At 40.9% G+C, this 20359-nt stretch overlaps 1 protein-coding gene and 1 long non-coding RNA gene across 5 annotated transcripts in view; one reads left to right on the top strand and one right to left on the bottom strand.

Moving 5' to 3' along the window:
* RFTN1 (raftlin, lipid raft linker 1) overlaps positions 1-12627 on the top strand; it is a 114520-nt gene extending 101893 nt beyond the window's left edge. For all 4 annotated transcript variants that reach the window (XM_080974803.1, XM_080974802.1, XM_080974805.1 and 1 more), the window contains exons 8-10: positions 7339-7442; positions 9076-9157; positions 10967-12627. In XM_080974803.1, the coding sequence (XP_080830929.1) occupies positions 7339-7442; positions 9076-9157; positions 10967-11428 (648 nt within the window). In that variant the 3' untranslated portion in view covers positions 11429-12627. The remainder of the gene's footprint in view (positions 1-7338; positions 7443-9075; positions 9158-10966) is intronic.
* Positions 11921-18501, bottom strand: LOC308459588. Its single transcript, XR_013978192.1, has 2 exons — positions 17098-18501; positions 11921-15498 (listed from the first exon to the last, which is right to left on the bottom strand). It is a non-coding gene; the product is annotated as an uncharacterized lncRNA (long non-coding RNA).
* Between the last annotated feature and the right edge of the window lie 1858 nt (positions 18502-20359).

The raw sequence follows: 20359 nt of genomic DNA, 5'->3' as shown, positions 1-20359 counted from the left end.
ATGTAACAGCGTAGCTTGGCAGCAGTTTCGGTCCTTAATGTTTAAAAGTGCTGCACTTTGAACATAGGGATCATTTCTTACACCATTTTTGTATGGTGTTTGTACTAAGTAAGGGGTATGAAAGTAAACAGACATCTGAATAAAAAGAACTTCCCTTTTCAAGCTGTTTTCGCCATTGTTTATCTCTGAGCTTATCATACATTTTAGAGGCTCTTTCCTTCAACTATACAATCTTGCAGGAAGTGCAGAGATAGTGGAACTTGGGTTTTCAAACTAAAATGCTAAGTAAAACAGAATGTTGTGAACAATGGCCCAACTGAATGCAAAAGTGCATTATAATTTGTATGTCTGAATTACATAAACGTCCAGAATTCTACCAAACATGGTTACACTGACACAAATTCAGGCACACTCGAGTTTAATATTCCTGTAACTACTTGATAAGAAGTTTGTGTGTGTGTGAATCCATGTAGGAAGAGTGTTGGGGTGAAATTAGCAAATGTGTGTGTTGGGGAACTGGGACTTGTCCTCTACTTAGTTCATAAAGCAAATAACACCAAGCCAGCTTTGTCCTTCAGCAGAATACACTTAAGATACAGTGTACAAAGCAAAGATAATGGCAAGATTTTTCTGAATTGGCTGAATTTTGGGCCCTTAGAAGTAGCCTAGCTGAAATGCATGGTTTTGCGTATAGCTTTTTACCTCCAAATTCTTTAATAACTGCAATCTAAATGACTGAGAGATGTTATTTTTCTACAGTCTAATGTTCTGCACACCCTAATCTCCAAGCAGGGAGAGATTTCAAGAATCTGAGCATACACCTTAGGTTTGGTTCTGTTGGAATGAAAGTCCCGGGGAGGGGGCGGAACTGGTGAGCTTTTCTCTAGTGTAAGTTTTGTTTACACTTTCTGTAGCATAAGCAAGCAGGACCCAAAATGCATGAGGAATCAGATGCCACATTTTGAAGTAGGTGAAGTAGTCCACCTCCCCACCAGAACCATCACCAGTAAGATAATTGAATCCAGAGGCTAAAATTAACTGACTTAAGCCCTGGCTCCCTATGGTCCTTCTCCCACTCAGGGTCCTCATTTTGTCTTAATAGTACGTTGCTGAATGCCAGGTCAGTGAATGAGGTGTTGTAGCAACATAGACCCATTTGCATAGGGGCAGTGTGGTGTGGTGCAAAGGATAGGTCACAGTAGCATATCTGTGATTCTGCCTCCCTTTCCAAGTACTCCATCTGGCACACTGCCAATATTAAAAGTATTATCTGTTTGATGCTGGAGACGGGGTGCTTGTTCCATTGGTATACCCACCCATCTCACTGGTTTTCTGCTCCACTCACTCCAAGCTGGACTTGTAGCTCAATCCTGTAGATGTCTACTCAGAAGGCTGTTCCAGTAAGCTCAATAGGACTTACTCCCTTGTTAGTGTGCTTGCAGCCTTACAGATTCTTGTTGTGGAAAAGCTGAGATCGATAAAAGAAGCTCCATACAATGAAGAACTGACCTTTTCATTTCAGGAAATGCCTTGAGCGTCCAGCGCATCTGTGTGTGCTGAGCATTCCCTAACATCATAAAGAACGGGGGGGAACTGAGTCAGAACCTCTTTTCTTTTCAGCTTTTGGGGGAGAGATGTTTAGCGAAGTCCATAGGCCTCACTGCCTGTATTCGTTTGTGGCTTGTGCCCTTCTTTGTGGTTTCAAAGGTGGAAGTTACCAGGCACTTATCAGGGCTGCTTATGTCATATGCTGTCGTAGCCTTCCTCTGACATGGTGGTGTCCTCTAGAAGTTTTGGACTACAATTTAATCAGTTGCAGCCAGTTTAGCTAATGGTAAAGGATGATGGAAGTCGTAGTCCAGAATAGGGAGCATCATGCTGCAGATTTGCCATCTGTCTTTCTTCAACAAACAAGTGGTTGAGGTGGATTGATGGCCAGTTACATCGCTTCAAACTCTAAAATAACTTCAATCCACCGATTGGGCATGGGGAATTAATTGCTGCAAATGAGCTCCCCCCTGTGTTATATGGCTTCTAGATCTTGTTATTTTGTTTGTTTCTCAATTTTGTTTTATTTTTATATCTGCAGCAGGAGGAAAAAGATAAAATTGCTAATGCAGGTTGTTTTCCTTTCTAGTGACTTGGCCTAGATATTTCCCCCCTCTTATTTCTCAAATTGCAGAGCTTTCTAGTTTTTCCTAATGAGCTAGACTATTGCTGAGTGAGAGAAGAAGAAAAAAACCTACAGAATCATAAGTAAAATTGAATTCTTTTTATCTGCTGCAAGACAGGAAAACAGCCATCTCAACATGCTCTGGTTTTTGACACTCAAGGTGTGATCAGAGATTACTTATCAACTGCAGGAGAATGGGGAATGAGAGAATGAGTTCATTAAATTTTTGCTCGCTTGCTCTCTCACAGAAGGAAACGTCTCTCAGTTTGATTTGTAGATCAGCCCACACTATCTCCCCCCCCAACTCCCTGCGACTATGTTTTTTTTAAAAGAAAAAATCTTTTGTCTCGAGGTTTTGACCATTTCTTGTTATGTTGAGCTTAAAAAATAAATAAATCGTATGCTGTTGCTATAGATTCACCTTACGTGTTGATTGGGTTACAACTTAACATTTCTGCCGTCTCCAGTGATAAGTATGAAATGTCATTTTAAATGCTTGGGTTGTTAGTGCCCTTTAATCACTTCCTCTAATAGCAAACGCAGGTGGTGAGCCAAAATGGAGCCACCAAAAAACAAGAAGACATGCTCTGAGGTTTTCAGAAGAACAAATATACTTAAAAAGAAAACAATGGAAACTGAGCATACTGAGAAGCCATATAATGTTTACTGTCAATTGGAATAATAATCATAATAATCATAATAATCATAATAATCATAATAATAATAATAATATACTGCCCTTCATTTGTAAATTTCGGAGTGGTTCACAACATAAAATAAAAATAAAAAGAGAGAATTTGGGGATAAGAGGAGGGAGTGGAATGTTTCACTTAAACGTCTACAACTTACGACATCTTGAAGGAAGGCATGGCAAGCTGGCAGGAATCATAAGTGGAAATCCTCCTTCCAGGACGTAAGGATACATCCTAGCATTTTATTTTAGGTCCTACATGCATGGTAGAGTTTGAAATTTTATGTAAGGGGGGGGGAACGCTGCCACCTAAACTGTCGCATTGTCACCTTTCAGATTTCAGTACAATGCGCAGTGAATCATTGTAGCTGCAAGTCACGCATATTTTGCTGAGTTACCAGAGGCAGTGTATTCTACATGCTGTTTCTGCCCTCTTCATTTGTCATTCTAGTTACTCCGAGGATCATTGCTGGCAACATTTGATCAAGCTTCCCTTTTTATTTCCCCTGAAATAAATGTGAAAGACATACATGCAACTTTTACAGGTCGTTTCCTTGACGTAAGGCACTTAGGCATGTGGCAGGGTTGGGCAGAAGACTCAAGAAAACCGCATGTAGTTAGTTTTGTGAGATGCTCCCATGTGCTGCTTCTTCATGACATGTACACTGCAACTTACACACAGTTTTCTCTACTTTCCTTACCTGGAGCTACCGTATTGACCCAAATATAAGCAGCACCCAACTATAAGCCACACCTTTAAAATTCAAGGGGGGGGGGAGGAAAAAATGCAATACCCGAATACAAGCCGCTCCCTTAAAATTCCGCAGGCACTCACACCCGTTCCATTTTACCGTATATCCGTTTCAGCAGTGATTTCGTAAAAGCCAATTCTTGTAAGATTTCGAATTTAAGCTGCAGTTTAACTTTCCACGGTTGGAATTTGGAAAGAAAGAGAGGCTTATATTCAGGCCAATACGGTACTTTCTGTAAGGATAAATGCTTAATGGCGCTGCCCTTGGGTAGGAAGCAATTCAGTCTTTCCCCTCTCACATTTACATTGTCACTGGACAGAACTGGTTGACCTGTTCAGACTTGGGAAGGGAGCATGGCTCTGCAGCAGAGAGCATGCTTTGCATTCAGATGACCGCAGGTTCAGTCCCTGAGAGCTTCATTTAAAATGATCAGACAGCAGGTGATGTGAAAGATCCTCTGCTTGAGATCCTGGGGTACCACTGCCAGTCAGTGTAGATGACAATGAATTTGGTGGACAGATAGGTATACGGGCAACTTTTCATGTTCCTACGTAATGCTTTTCCCCTTGTTCGGCTACTGGATGGTATGTTAATCTATTTGATGCAGCCCTGACACCACCCCACAGCACCTCTAAGCAGCTGATGGGGTCTAGCATTTCAGCAGGTTCCACTGCAGACAGCTGGCTTTTTGGATCCTGAAGACACCTGTGTTTTTTCTTCTCTGTGCCCCATACGTTGAGCTGCCTTCTGAGGCATTGTGATATAATATGGCTGCCATCAGCAGCTGGCCCAGCTAGGCATCCTCAGTGGCCTTGCTGTGGAGTAAGCCCCCAAAGGCCCCTTACTATTAGGGGAGGCAGACTCGCCAGATGGCACATAGCTCCGAGAGTAAGGGGTCCTCAGCAATTTGGCACCGAAGCTAAGGAGAGGCTGATGATTCCCAAGGGTTGTGGAAGGTCCTTAATCTGAACCAAATGAAAATATACTTCCTTGCGTGTAACAGGATCCAGTTTACAGGGCAGGCTGGGCAACCTGACAATTGTAATGGCAGTAACACTTTGTAGTAAAATGTGGAGAGAAGCAGCACTTGGCTGTCTAGAAATCTGCTCACTGCTCTTTTAAACTGACCTTTGCCTTCATTTATCGAGCTGATAGATGTTGAAAGAACTTGAAGCTCAGCTCAGCTCAGCGCTTGGCTTTTTTTTCTTCCTGAATTTGTGCGAAGGTCTAAGACGGCATCTGCTTGAAGAGAGTGCTGGTTTGACAAGTGAGACCAGTTTGGATTTTACAGCCTTGTGTCACAGAAAAAAAAGTCTGTGGCAGGGAAAAACGTGCAGCACTGAAATGATTCAGCTTCTGCAGATGCCAAGAGGATGCCCCAATTTGCCAGAATGGCTTAGTCTCAGGCTTTGACATCTTGTTGCGTGCCGTGACAGAAATGGGTGGTGCTCCCTTGTAACTAGGACCCTTGGGCTTTGGGCTATTTGAAAAACTTATCAAGAGGAAAGAAATCTGTTTGGCAGCAAGATACTACGGGGTCTTGATATAGGAGGCAGTGTTATCCTGTTGTGATTGTGATAGCTGTCAGAAGCATCCTGCTATGCTCTAGAGGAAATGGGTCATGTTTATGCTGATACTGATCGTCCCTCACCAACCCCATTTTTCTTCATAGACCTGCCTGTAAATGGTGGTCCTGCCAGCTGCTTCTGAGGAGTCTTGTATTACATCTTCATGGAAAGCCAAACAGATCTGTATCCAGTGATCAGAGAGGTTCTGGGTATTTCTGGTCTTTAAATTGGACTCCTTAAGTTCCTCCTTTTGAGCATCAATGTCTTTATAAACAACTTGGATGAAGGAATTGAGGGGATGCTCATCCAGTTTGCAGATGACACCAGATGAGTGGGGTAGCTAATGCCACAGTTGATGGAATTGGGATTCAAGATCACCTTAACAGGTTGGAGAACTGGGCCCAAAGTAATGGAATTAATTCTAATAGGGACAAATGTCAGGTTCCAGGCAGAAAGAACCAGCTGCACCAGTATAAGAAGGGGGACACTTGGCTTGCCAGCAGTACATGTGAAAGGGATCTAGGGATCTTAGTAGACCACAAACTTAACATGAGTCAACAGTGTGATGCAGGAGCAAAAAAAGTTAATGCAATTCTAGGCTGCAGAAGTTTCTGACAAGTTAAAGTTGTTCAATAGTGGAACGTACTCACTCTCCTTCACTGGAGGTTTTTAAGCAGAGGCTGGATGGCCATCTGTCATGGATGCTTTAGCTGAGATTCCTGAATTGCGGGGGGTTGGACCAGATGACCCTCAGGATCCCTTTCAACACTACAGTCCTATGATCCTGTGATCAAGTGGACAAAGCAGGTAGTGATAGGCAAAATGAATTTTGGGGAAGGAGAGAGAACAAGAAGAGTGAAATTAAGGGAAGGGGTACTTTTTGTGGCATGGTGAGCTTCATTCCAAAATCATGGTAGCAAAGCAGAAGTGACAAGTAGCCTAGGACAAGCCACTGCTTCAAAATTTAGCTCCCTATCTGTAAAATAGGAGTAATGGCGACCTACCTCAGGGGGTTGTTGCGAGGATTAATGCAGTGGACTGTGACTGTTTCCAGATAGGTAGCTCCTAGCGCTATTGCTCTTCTGTTATAAGGTACAAGTAGAATTGCAGCTGACTTTTCACACTGTTGGGAATATTGTGCCTTTTCTGTGTTTACATCCCACTATGTTCCATCCACAGCAGTGCAAATGACATTGCTTGGCATCAGTTTTTTAAATTTTTTAATTGATAATTAGCACTAAAATGCTTTTCCAGCTTTTTTTTTTAAAAAAATACCAATATAGAGCTATAATACTGTAAGTGAACTGGAGCATATTTTATAAAGCTAAGATGAAAATTTGTTGATTAGTCCTCTCTCTGGAGTGGTCTGTCATAGCTGCCATTTTGTACTTCACTGCAGGGAATTATTTGATCTCGTATATTAGCTGAGACAATTGGCAGAGCCAGACTCTAAAGTGAAAGGTACCATTTTTATCTCACCCGTGCATTTGCTGATGAAACATAACAAACAGGCTGTGCTCTTGTGTCTGTGTGCATGACAAAAGGAATAAAATGGATTGCATCCATATTTTCATGCTGCTGGATGCAAATGACCTGTACTCATTACCACCATAATGTCATTTCACACACCATGAGATGCTCTGGAAATCATAGGAGCAGCTATTCACTGGGCTCAACTGGTGTAAACTTAAAAGTTGCTCGCTTTATTTTAACAGAATTGCTCAGCAGCTCCACCTTGTATAGTTCAGAGCAGAATTAGCCCTGGTTAGCATAGCTGGATTTTTGTACTGCTTGAATACCCTTTTGTCTGGAAGGAGGTAATTGTTCTCTTTCAGCTAATATTGCAGGAGGCCATTTATCCAGGGGATCTCCAACAAAACAAAATGAATTAGTCCTGTAGATCTGATTCATCAGCTGCCACACGGAAGGTTTTGGAGCATGGAAAGAAATGTGTTTCTACTGTTTAAACAAAATTATTTAACCCTTCAGCAAGAACTGAAAAATGACCCTTCATTCCTTTTGTTTTTCATTATTTATTTCTTCTCCTGTTTTGCTGAACTGGCAGAAATTATCCTCACCCGTAAATAAACAACCTTTATAAAATAGCCTCGCTTTTCACATTTAACTCTTAACGGCTTAATTTCTCTTCCCCAGGGGGCTCGAGTGCAGGCAGATTACGTTCCCCTGCTGAACTCTCTCGCCATATATGGCTGGCAGCTGACTTGTGTGCTTCCCACTCCAGTTGTAAAGACAAACAGGTACGGTGCAGAAAAAGCCTATGGGAGTCAGCCATAAAAGCCATCCTTGCTCATAGCATGGGGTCCCTATCCGTGTGCATTAAAGCATCCCACAACTGTGAGAATCATGGTACGAGCATGAAATGCTTCAGTTCCTCCTCTTTGTTTGCCCAGCAGGGCGAGTAACGGGAGGCGTTTGGCAGGCTGTGCAGAATCTCTGGGCTTCAGACGCAAGTCCCGTCTCAGATAATTGATGCTAACCAATGGTTTTAACTTTCCTTTCCTGCTGACGGTGGGGGCTGAGCATTCCCTTTCACCTCTCAGATGCTGTTTCATCTCAGTGACCTGGTTCACCTGCCACTTTACAGCATAAGTTTAAATACCAATGTTTAAACAAACAAATTTAAAGCCCACTTCATCAGTTGGAGGAAGTCTATTGGTTGGCAGATACATGCCTATTGTGGCAGTGGGGGAGTGTGAACAGTGGGGCCTAAAGGCCATGAAATGCAGAGACATCTGTTGGTCTGTCATGTACAGGTAGCAACCATTTCACACGTGTCTGATTGATGCCAACCACACACACAATCATTGCTGCAGATCTGGAAGTGGTCCAAATACAGCATGGGCTTATGCGCGCTCCACAGACGCATGTGGGGGGCCAGAAATACAATCCCTGCACAAATGGGATGTTACCTGTACTTTATGCACATGACAAAGTAGACTCTAGTCCCTGAATGTTCATTAAGGTGTCACGGGGCACTTCTTTTCTCGTTAGTGCTTGATACAAGAGCTTAGCACAGCTATCCATCTAGAATTCATTTAGGCTGTTCCCTCTTGGTACAGATTCACACAGATCCTGGTTTGTTCATGAATCATGCATTCCAGCTGCAAGCTAACCCATGTCTTGGCAAGGCCCATTGAATCTGCTTTGTCCGACAATAATAAAAATACACATTGGACCATATATAAATAAAGACTCTGTATCTCCCATAGCTCTCCTTCATGCAGTAAATCACCTTGTGGTGGGAACAGATTTTCTTTTGTCAAATCCACCAATGTAAACATGCAGAAATAGCACATGAAACAGCCTTTCCTTGGCTGTCATCTTTGCTCTTCAGGCTTGTGTTTCTTCTCCTCCTTCCTTGGTCCACAAGGTCTCTTGGATCTGCTCATGGAGCCTTTAAGCTAAGTTGAATTAAGGGTCAATCTGTGTATTTAGTTTTATTTTGAGTTTTGTTGCACAGCTATGTAATATGTTAATCAGCAGTGTAAGAGGCCTTGTAGTTTCTTTGCTAGGATCCATTACAGTTCAAAGACATCCCTCATGTGGACCGACTTTTCTAGAATGACTCATTTATTAAGGGCTTGTACCTCAATTCCAGAACATTTTGGCAGACAAAGTGTATACTGTACCACTGTCAGAATGTATCACAACGCAATAGACATGAGTGAAAAAGAGGCTTCTGGAGAGCTGAATGTTTTAAGTGCCAATCCTAGTGTTTTAGTCTGGCAAAGGACAATGTGTTCGGGATCTTGTTAAACACTGATTTTAATGGATGGTTATGAAATGTTCCTTGAATTTTAAAGGACGCTCCGGATAAATGGAAGCCATTTGTAGGATTGTGTTTTTATATTGTTTTTTTTTTTAATATAGGGATGGGAATTTGGCTACTAAGCAGATCGTCTTTCTTCAGAGACCCCTCCTGCCCCAGAAAACCAAGAAGAAACAGTCTAAGGTATATGGCCTTGAATTGCTCTGTGTGTTTGCTTTGGCAAAGCTGTCATAGTCTAATTGATTTTCCACATCAGTAGAAACAGCTTGTTTAACACTGCTGTGGTTTAAAAGATTTGTGGAACACTTTTGAACTATGTCTTGAGTTGTTAAACTAAAGAAAAAATAAGTGAGAGGTCCCGTCCTCCTTTCTCCCATTACAGCAAGAGAGCTGGATTCTGTGTGGTATATGAGATTCTCCACCCCCGCCTGGATTCAGCTTTAGATTTTCCACATAACTCTTGAATTTCCACATAACTCTCGAGTAGCTCAATTGCTGTCCACTCACACTTTAGGTGTGAGTACACTACCACTTAGGTGTAGTGTAGGACTACAAGCTAACAAACTTTTCCATTTGTGACTTTTAACCTTCAAAAAAGAACCAAAGCACACCGGGTTGACTTAGCATCCAGCTATACATAGTGCTGTTGTGTCGTTCTGTTCATTCTGGCCTCAATAATGTTATTTTCTAATTATTAAATGTGCATGGTTTAACTATATCTTAAAAACAATCTTTTTAAAAAGTGACTTATATAGATAGGGAGGTTATATATAGTTGGGCAGCTGCATGCACACATGGGTATCTTTCTGTAGCTTGAAGGTATTTTGGAGATAAACAGAAGGAAGCAATCTTGATGAAATTATAACAGTGCAATGGAAATATATAATCTGGTTTAAGTCAGTGTCAGCATTTCTGTGCCATGAAATGAGAGATTATGAGATCGGGATGAGGTGGACAGGCTGGCATGATGTTGGCCCAGGTTAGTTATCATAGCAATAAGCAGAAGTCTTAGCATACTTTCAGACATACTTTTCCATCTGTTTTTTTCTGTGTTTGGGTTTTTAAAAAACAAACAAAATGAAAGCACATTTCTTATAGATGTGAAAACCCCAACCCCATCCCCTTCACATGAACACGGGTGAGCTGATCCACCCATGTGGATAAATTAATGCCTTATGCCAGTTATGGTAGAACAGTGAAATAATAATAGCAATAGTGAAATAACCGTGTACCTACCAACTCCAGTTGCCAGATGTGACATGCTCATGAGATACGTTAAGACAAGAGCACACTACGTCAGGGTACTTACTTGAGTGAACTTCATATTAAAATGGTTTCAAAGAGGGCTTGCATGCTGGTTTTTGGAAATAGTGTACATACCAAACTTTTCAAACACTTGTTTGCATAAGTGGCAAGGTTTCCTCTTACGAGCATATTTTTCCAAAAGCAATGCTGTCTTAATCAACATGGCTCTGTATGTGTGCCTTACCTGGGCTTGCTTTCAAAAAAATAATAAAAATGTAACATCATACCTTGCACCTATCTGAGTTTGGAGGGTAGGAGGCAGGAGGACAATACCTTGTACTGCAACTGTTCATTCATTTACTGTGGGCGAGATGTACAAAACTGGGTGCGTAACAGCTCCCCATTGCCATATATGAAGGAAACGTCCTACATATGCTGTCTGTGAACTTTCGCTAGTTCATAGAAGAGATTGGGGAGGTTAACACATTTTTAAAATGCAGATCAAAATGTGCCGTTTAAGAAGATTGCTGTTTTCTAAGAGAAGCTTAGCATGTACCTACAGGAGAGCTAACAAGCCAAGCTATTTCACTTTCCTAAAAAGTGCTCCTGTTTAAAAATAGAAATCCACAACCTGTCTCATCTCATCACACCTATTAAATTAACATTCAGCATTGAATTTAAACAGATTTCTGCTGGTGCCTCTCTCTCTTTTTTTAACATAACCTTTATCACTATATCTGTTTGCAGTTTCATTGGAGGTTCTCCAAAGAAGACAGACACCAGAAGCAAGCCAAGAAATCTCTGAAGGCAAAACTAAGTGCCAAAGAGCGGCACCAGACAGGAGAAATGCAAGAGTTAGAAGTTACGGAAAATGCAAGAAATTCAGAAACACAGTTCTGCACAACTGAAAGTGGCTTGCAGTTCCCAGTAATCTCAGATCAACAGCTGGCTGCTGTTGAAGACGGAGGAACCGAAACTCTTGGGCATGGAGACGGGCCTCTCTACAACAATGAAGTGTTTGCAGAAAAGTGGAATGCAGGTCATAATGCTGAACAAGATGGAGGAGGCTTGTGTTTGGAGCAGACAGGCATGCATGAAAACTGTGAGGGCCAAATATTTCAAGACCATTGCACTGCAACTGACACTGATTGGAGCTGTGGGGCAGAAGCAACAGAAACCAGTTTCGATGCCGGGTGTCAGTTCGACTGAGAGAGGCAATTATTTGCCAAAGTAAGAAACTCACTTGATTTCACATTGCTGGTTTTCTACAGGTACACAGTGGAAATGTTAGTCCTATTGCATTTTCCACTTGGCAATGTATGCAAGCCTATTCAGGCTTTTTCTGCCACCCAGGGAAACCCATGGATATTGGAAACTGTGTTGAGCTGCTTTTTCAACCAAACAGAAACTGTCCTGTGCTTTATATGTTCATATTTTTAAACAAAGTATAATTGGTGTGCACCATATTTTTATTCAGTTTTGTGAAATGGGAGTTCAGGATATAAGAAGCTTTAAAGAAGTGGCTATAAATTGCATTTGTCTTAAACACATTTATTAGTATGCCTTTGGAATTACTAATCTCTTGCAAAAAAAAATCTAAAGCAATAAAGTGTTTTTGTCTGGGAAACCACTAGTGGCAGAGAGAGAAAGAGAACGCAATGATTTTCTATATGCTTAAGAATCTCATTCATACTCAGTGTATCCGATTACCATTTAATCAAGATTATGTTCCAGATTTTTAGGTTGCTAATCAACTTGTCACATAAAACAGATCATAAAACAAAATGCATGTAAAAGACAACCTGGTTAACTTGTGTATATTTCATAAAACGGAGGACCCGGGGCATTTATCACCTACTTGTATTGGAAGCAGGTGAGTCTTTACTGAGAATTTTCCTCAAGAAAATAATCTGTTAGCAAACATAGAAGCCACTATGGTCTTGAAATGCACAAACTAATACACCATTTTCTCAGCTGACAACTAGGGATGGGGAAGGCATTTATTTGGTCCACTTTTCACAGCAGACGGGCCTAATAAAACAGTCCCAAATTTACTTGCAGATTGGAATGCAACTCAGCCTGATTTTCTGTTTCTCCAGATTTTGTGATGCAGTTTTAGTCTGCAAAAGGTGCACACAGAAACACACGTTTTAGAAATTAATATATTGCATAGTGAATGGCCTATTTCACGTAGTAAAGTGCATATGGTCTAAATGCAGACTTCCCATGTATTGTTTAAAAAAATCTGCATAAAACCTATTATTGAGCATCAGTGAGACTGAAACAGGTTGGGATTTGCTGTTCAGCCCATCCCTACTGATAGTACATGATGTAAAATCACTGATTTTTCTCTTATTTTTCAGGCATATTAATCTTTACAATAAAACTTGTGTTATTGGAATTTTAAATGCTCTTGAATATATATTAATTCTCAGTCACCTTTTATGTATACATTGTAGTTGCATTACCTAGCAACCCACCTGGGTTCACATTTGGGCAATGTTTAGAATCTGTAAAGTGTTTTGAAAATGCCTTCTGTCCTTTCACAAATTCAAACTCAAGTCTATAAACAATACAGCTGCTTTTCTTTACCAGCTGATTTATGTTTGATAGTTCCCATTAGTTTCTTTGTAAAGTATTTTGACTCAATAAAACATGGTCTCTAGGTACACATCATGCATACTTAAGCTATTTTTTAAACTGTCAGCTTCATCTGCAAGAAACTGCAATTTGCAGAACACTTTAAAACAAAGCTGTAGCACTTCAAACGGCTGCATAAAAGATAATGGAAGGATAGTTTAAATCATTTCATTCCACACACACAAGGCAATTTAATCCCTCCCCCAAGTAATTGAAGAATGTTTACTTTGGCTTCAGCAACTTAGCCGAATATTAGAAAAACAGGACTGTAAATAACTTTAATTACTCTTGGAATTCTAGATAGGGGTATCTCACCCTGAAGCAACCATGAAATATCCATGCCCCAATCTTACATTTAATTGCTGCTTAAATACAAATAACTTTGTGTCTACCTTTTTATATGCCTGTGCCATAATCTGTAAATATATATATCAGTGACACTACAAAATTAGATACACTTAAAAGCTGTGAATCTTTTAATTCCTGCAGTAGTTTACTGTTCTTCATGATCTCTGTATAGAAGCACAGAGCCTTTGTTAAGACCCTTCTAGAATGCTAGTCTACAGATTTTGGTGGAAGGGTAGGTACCCTTGAGTCCTGTGAACACATCCTAAGGTGCAGAGCCCCTTCTTTGACCAACACAGTAGCAGCATCAAGGCTAACTTCCTCTTGCTGGTTCATAATCGAAACAAGCTAGATCTACCCTGTTCAAAATCCCACCCCCATCCCATTTACCTTTCTTTTGCTTCTTCTAGTTCTTTCATTTTGCATTTTTTGTTTGCTCGCAGTGGTTCTCGTGGTTGCTGCTGGGTGCCTATAGCACAACCCCAAGAGACGTGACTGTTGTGTCTTTGGTTTAGGAGAGGAACATAAGCCTAAGAGCTGTGTTAACCGTCAAGTACTTACCAATGCTTTGGGCTGCAAACCCTTGCTAGCTCCAAATGGAGAATATATCCCTATCAGCTCCTGTGGTCCATTAGCTGGATTATTGTAGCCTCAGCAGTGCCATTGTCATTTGTATCTACTGACTTTGGTCCCACTCATTCTTATTATTTACTCTTTCCTACAACTACTTTCTAATCGCTCTTTTTTCCTTCTGTTCTACATCAAACTGCTAGGTTGGCAGGAGCAGGGACCGAACAACCCATCGAGGGAATTCGAACTGCTGAACTTTTGATTGGCAAGCCCAAGGCTTTGTGGTTTAGACCACAGCGCCACCTGCGTCCCAAGCTTATTCTTACTGCATCCTAAAAATCTGCAGCCTACACTCACCATTCCAGAAGACCTCCCAGTCCTGAGGGGCACAGGGAGCTACAATGGGGAGAGGGCAGGAATGCTCTATTGACCAAAATTAGTTACACATGCTACTGTGGATACAATCCCCTATAAAGTAACCAGTGCAAAGGTGTGTAGATAACACCAACCATTGCCTGCCTTCTCATGGGCGTTTTGAAAATTATATTTCTCTTTTAATCTTGATTAATTTATCTAGATAGAAAAACTTTTTTAAAAAATGCATTCTGTTCCCTCGAAATTATTCCGTCTACTCAAGACACACCAAAGCAGCCATCCTGCTTCAAAGGCTACGGACATTTTCTGTCCCACGATCACTCCACTGGGACGTGTTTCCTGAACCACACCTCATTTTTTAACTGGCAAGGTATAAATTAATTCTTGAATATTAACCATGGCAGTTGCAATAACAACTGATTGAATCAGACTTTCAGAAGTCTGTTTTCTTGAAGAACAGTAATAGGCCAAATGTCTTTTTAATATGATAGATGGAAATAGAGTGATAGTAATACAGCGACAAATAAGTTGCATTTTACACTCACTGGAAGAGGACAACCAGCTGTCCTGGTTTAAAAAGAAAAGTACTATTAAAGATGACCATCTGAAACTCTTAAATCCTACAATAAATAATTGCAAATAACACTGAAAATGATATGCTTAAAGTCTTTCGTTGTGAAGCAGTAGGGTCACAATATTGTATGTATGTATGTACGTATGTGTACACACACACCTACTGTCTAGATGGAAATTATTGTACAGGTGCAGATGTGTGCCTGAATTTATGAAACTGATACATCACACAGAAAAGGGCAAGAAAAGAAATGATGCAGACAGAACACAGAGCCAATATCATATCCTTAATTTTTATGAAGACAGCCTGTGCTGGTAGCATCAGAGCCAGTGATATTTATGTGACTGCTATTTCTTCTAAAGTAGGAACTACGAATGAAGACAATTATACTGAGACTGATATGTTAGATTCCCACAGTTGCCTGTGGGAGCGTGCGGCTCTGTTAAGAGAGCTCATGCTCCAGCCAATAGCATAATGATGCCGATTGTATGAATCAGAATGCCTTTGCAACTGCTGCATATGCTGCCAGCATGATGTTCACAATCACATCTCTCAGTGTTTGACCCACCACAACCAAGCAAACTGGGGTAGTTGCCCTCCCAGCCCCCATATGATGAAAACAGTTCATACAAATGGTACCTGCTCCATGCAGACCTGCCTAAGATGGTGTGCCTGTACTGATTGTGTCTCTTGAGTGGTGTAGAGAATCCACAGTGAGGTGCTCATGTAAGTTGCCTTAATTTCACATCATGTTGCTGTAGTTGCCAAGATACTGCTAGTGAAAATGAAAAAGGTTCAACTTAGTAATTATATTATCTTTGGCTTTAGCTACCTGTATCTCTCCATTCATGGTGGATGTTGCCTTAGGTCAGCCGCTGCTATAATTGTCAAAGAGTCCTCATTGTACAGAAAATGGAAGCTATGTGTGCCGCTGTTCTTAAGTACCTTAAATAAAAGAAATCTAGGTGGGACTTTTTAGTTCAGTTCCTTATTTATGAGGCCAGGAACAAGTGCAGTCCCCATTGCTCCTCTGCCCATTTCCTGGCTTTGATGCTTCTATCCTGGGCTGTTTGAACTACAATTCCCCATTGCATCCCCCAAAGGGATATACAGTTTAATTATGGTTCACCAGCCTAGCTCTTAAACCATGCTTTGCTCTTGATTGGCAAGCCAACATTAAACCACAATGCAGGTATGACAGGTGGTGCAAACTAACCAGGATTGAAGCGCTAAAAGCAGCACATGAAGGGAGGTGGAAAGAGGATGGGGATAGCTGAAAAGGTCCCACTACTGATGGCATTTATGCTATGTTACTACGTACAGGCTCCATTCCTTTATGCCCTTAGGGATATAGGAAGTTGCCTTATATTGAGTTAGAACTGCCATGCTATTATCTACCCAAAAGGAGTAGAGCTCAGGGAGCGAGATTCCAATTTTCTTAATCCTAGCTGAGGTCTGAGTCTTTAACCTCCGTGATGCAACTTATGTTCTCGACCAGCGAGGAATGGATTCCTTATCTCCCATCTGCTCCTACTTGTAAAATGCACGTGGCTTCTGCATTCCAAGGTAAAAATAAGGAGTATCTTGGGAGAAACATTAAGATTTTGCAAGCACCACTCAGTCTGCTATCAGCAGATAGGCATGCACCGTCCGCCCAAATTCCCCAGCTGCAAAAGTAGTGTGAAGTCTTAAAGAGAATTGAGGGAGAAGCAGAATGAGGGTGTGCGCAAGCACACAGCACCACCAGATGCTGCCCTTTAAAACAGCTCTTATGCTAAACAGGCCACATTAGTTTTCAGGAGCTTAAAATGCATTTTGGGGGTTCAATGAAGGCTGCTTCACACTAGCAGGGCATATTCACTCCATTCCCAAGTCATTGTTTGCCAGCAAAGTGGAAAATACTGCTCTTGCTTTTGATCTATCAATGCATTTTGCTATTACGCAGATGAAGCTCAGGTTTGGTAAACCCCAGTTCAAGTCAAGTCAGGGTGACTGTTGCTCTCCCACACGTGATATGCTTTTACTTGCATCAGATTCTCCTGTAGGATAAATGAGCAGTCACGGTACTCGTTTGTATGAATAATCTTGCATCTTTTCCAATCAAGGAAGTTTCACATCAAATGAATTATATAGTAGCCTGCAGTTGTTTAAAAAATGCTTACACTATTAGACCATTAAGAAGCATAAGAAATCCCTAGAGATTCATAAGTAAAGCATCAATGTAAAATATCTAGTTAGTGAGGAGCCCAGAGAACACAAGTCAGTGCTGTAATTATATGGGGATCTCGTTTTTCTTTCGGAGAAAATATTACAGATGAAATAGGGTTGTTAACAGCTTATTTGAAATGCTTGTGTTGTTTAAGTTTATACTTACTATAGCAGGCTTGAAATTCGCAAGAGAAGACACCCTTTCTGCAATTAATAGTCCTTGAATCCTGTGCCTGTTCCTAGGGTCATCTCGCCGACACGTTTTAGAGACTCCTAGGTGTGTGTGACATCCTCAATTAAAGCGACAAGCCATTATTCCTGTAGTAGTCAGTCCATATAAGGACTGACAGAAGTAGGGGCATGATGGAGGAGGGGAGAAATCGGCCATAAAAAGCGTGGCATCTTTTGGATATGTATTCGTTGACATTTTGGAAGGAAGCAGGGCTGTGTAGGAACCCACTGCTTCACCATTGTTCTACTGTAGCCCAAATGGGTCAGCCATCATGTTCCACCTTTCTTTCAGCTGTTTAAAATCACAGGTAAAAGAGTTGTATTAAGAGGTGGCTACAGAACATTGGTTTATAGTTCCACTTTAGGCTTGACACTGCTACTGTCATAGATAATCTCCTTTCTCAGGAAGATTAATTCCCTCCGGCTCAGAGAATTTAAAAAGATCGGAATTGGCATTTCAAAGAAAAAGGCATCCTCAATATTTATACGAGTTGACAAGAGCTCCACTCCCTGCATGCTCTTGCACGGAGCCAAGCAATTTCCTCCTCTCTCCCCTTTTCAAATAGGGGTACTGACATGTCACACTGGCTCATTGGAAATCAAGGCGAGCTAATGCTATCAGAATAAATTCTCTTTCCACAGCCTAGCAGTGGAGAGCAAGTACTGCCATTTAAATCTGCCAGCAGCTAAGGAATGGTGCAATGTATAAGTAAAAAAAGGGGGGGCGGGGAGGAGGGAACTGAAAATTTACTTCGGAATTCCATCTTTCATATTGCAATGTGCTTTTTAGATCCAAAGGAGGTAGGAACTTCTGGAACATGGAGGTCATGAGTTTGCCCAATGTTTTTAAACTGGTTCTTGCTGGGTGGTTTGAGCAGACTTTTTTTTTTTTTTTAACAACACCCTCAAGTTTGATTTTTAAAAAAATGTTCTTAAATTGCATGCTATAAATTAGTCATCAGCACTGTTTGGCGTACAAAGGGCCTGTTACTAGAATCTAACCCAACTTGAAGTGCCTGGAATAATTGCCATCAGCCCCATTAAGTTTCCATTCTGGCTGGTGAACTCTTAGAGAATTGAAACAACCACAATACTCAAAAGAATTTGGAACAATGTAAGGCCTCCTTCCCATGAGTTCCTGCAAGTTGATCAGACTGATTGGTCAACATTAAAGAATGGGACACGTCTGTGATATTACGCAAAGCGTCCAGACAAGGCTTGCATGCAGCTAATGTGCAGATTCCTTTTTTGTTTGGGGAAGAAGGTTCTGATCAGACATCCATCGCTACAGAACAATTCCTTGGCTGTGTTCGCAGTGCTGGACATGTTACACAAAACATGTCCAGAAGATGTCTCAATTGTGCTTGCACCCACCCTTTTTTTTTTAAAAAAAGTATGTTTTAAAATTAGTTATTATGGAACCATATTGACAACTAAGCAGTAACAAAAACTCAATATAGGCAACTAAAGGCAGGGTATACAAAACCTAAACATATTAAATTATAACCATCTAAAATCATGAGAGCCATATTTATTTAGGTGACACAGGGAGAGAGATATCTGTAAACCTGAAGCTAAACTATATTATATAAAAACCCACCATAATGAATGGAAATTATCAGGATCTTCCTGTTCCTTAGAGACCCGTAACTTGGATGTCATTTTTTTCCTGCAATAACTAAATTCCAGAGATGTTTATACCATAAAAATATACAGTAGTCAGATTTCTTAACGATTTAATACTTTAGCAGCTGCCACAATCCATGCCAAAAGTCCACTTCTCCCTTTCTGAAGTCATCATTTATAGAAGGCTTATGTGGGACTATCTGTGATAATCATACTGTGTGAATTGCTCTGACCAGTTGGCATCTCATTCATTTCACCTACAACAAGTATATTAGTCATTCCAAATGACTTGAAGAAACACAAGTGATTAACAGGAGTAACATAAGGAAGAAAATCAGGACATAGCAGATGGACTTTTAAAAATATTAAAATCTGACATTACAAACAAATGTAAGTTTAGTAGTCTGTGCTCACAGAATCTCTAACATTTTCAAACTAAATGGGATAAATAATCAGTTTCCAGCACTTAACGAGAACTAGCTACACCAAGAAAGACCACTAACATTTTGTAACCAAATGTATAAAAGAGAAGACCACCCAACAAATTAGACCAAAGGTCCATCAAATCCAGTTCCCCCCACTGGCCAAGCAAAAGCCTCAGTAAAGTCCAGAGGTAGGTATATAATGGTATACAATGACATATGACTCTCCAAATCTGGAGGTTATTATGACTAATAACCATAGATAGATCATCTGTAAATTTTCTGAATACTCTTTTGAAGTCATTTAAGCTAGTGGCTATGAAACCTTGTGACAGGGAGTTCCATAAGAGAATAAGCCTCCAGGCACTCAATCTAAATATATGGAGCGCAAATGGGCACTAGTGAGCCTACCTCCTTTGTTGAGGTGGTACACACCAGGCAAACTCACTAGTCAAATGACCAGGGCTGCTGTTTTAGTGTAACGCAAGAGTAAGGTAATAGGCCACTTCAAACTCATGCTGATAGTGTGTTGGCTGGAGAGTTCCTGGCACGGTGTCTGTGAAGGGGCAACTGAATGCCGGATGGGCTACAGGAGGCTGTCAAAGCAGCAAAAGCCAACAGAGATTGTAACTCTGTTTAAAAAAGTCCCCTTTCCACCAAAGCTGAACAGCAGGCAACAGGCAGAAGTTCCCTTCCATTTCATGGAAAGGTAGTACGCTGACATATAGCATTCTACACAGAGGAAACAGAAAACTCATCAAGGTAATTAGGCTTATGCTTAAACATTATAATCCAAATCATGGTATCAGTTTAACACCTTTGGTAGCCTCAAGGTATTTTACATAATTAGTTCCTAATTACCATGGATATGAAGTGACACAGCAGCCTTTAAATTAGCTGCTTTCCCCTTGGTTTATACAGTGTCATAAGGATACGATAGTCTTAGGTAGCTTAGCATGCAGACCTGTTTACCCAGGTTACTTAGCCCTGAACACCTCAGCTGAAAGCAAATCCCACATAAATCAATGGATTTTCCTTCCAAGTAATGGGTTTTCTTATGCTCTTCTCCATTATGATGGTACACTGCTGAAGACTTTTCACAAGAATGGCCATTTCATGAGCACAGAATCCAGGATCTGAGTACGCTCG

Source organism: Podarcis pityusensis (genome assembly GCF_964106645.2).
Source record: "Podarcis pityusensis genome assembly, chromosome: 12".
Taxonomy (NCBI): Eukaryota; Metazoa; Chordata; class Lepidosauria; order Squamata; family Lacertidae; genus Podarcis; species Podarcis pityusensis.
This window is presented reverse-complemented; position numbering and strand designations above follow the sequence as displayed.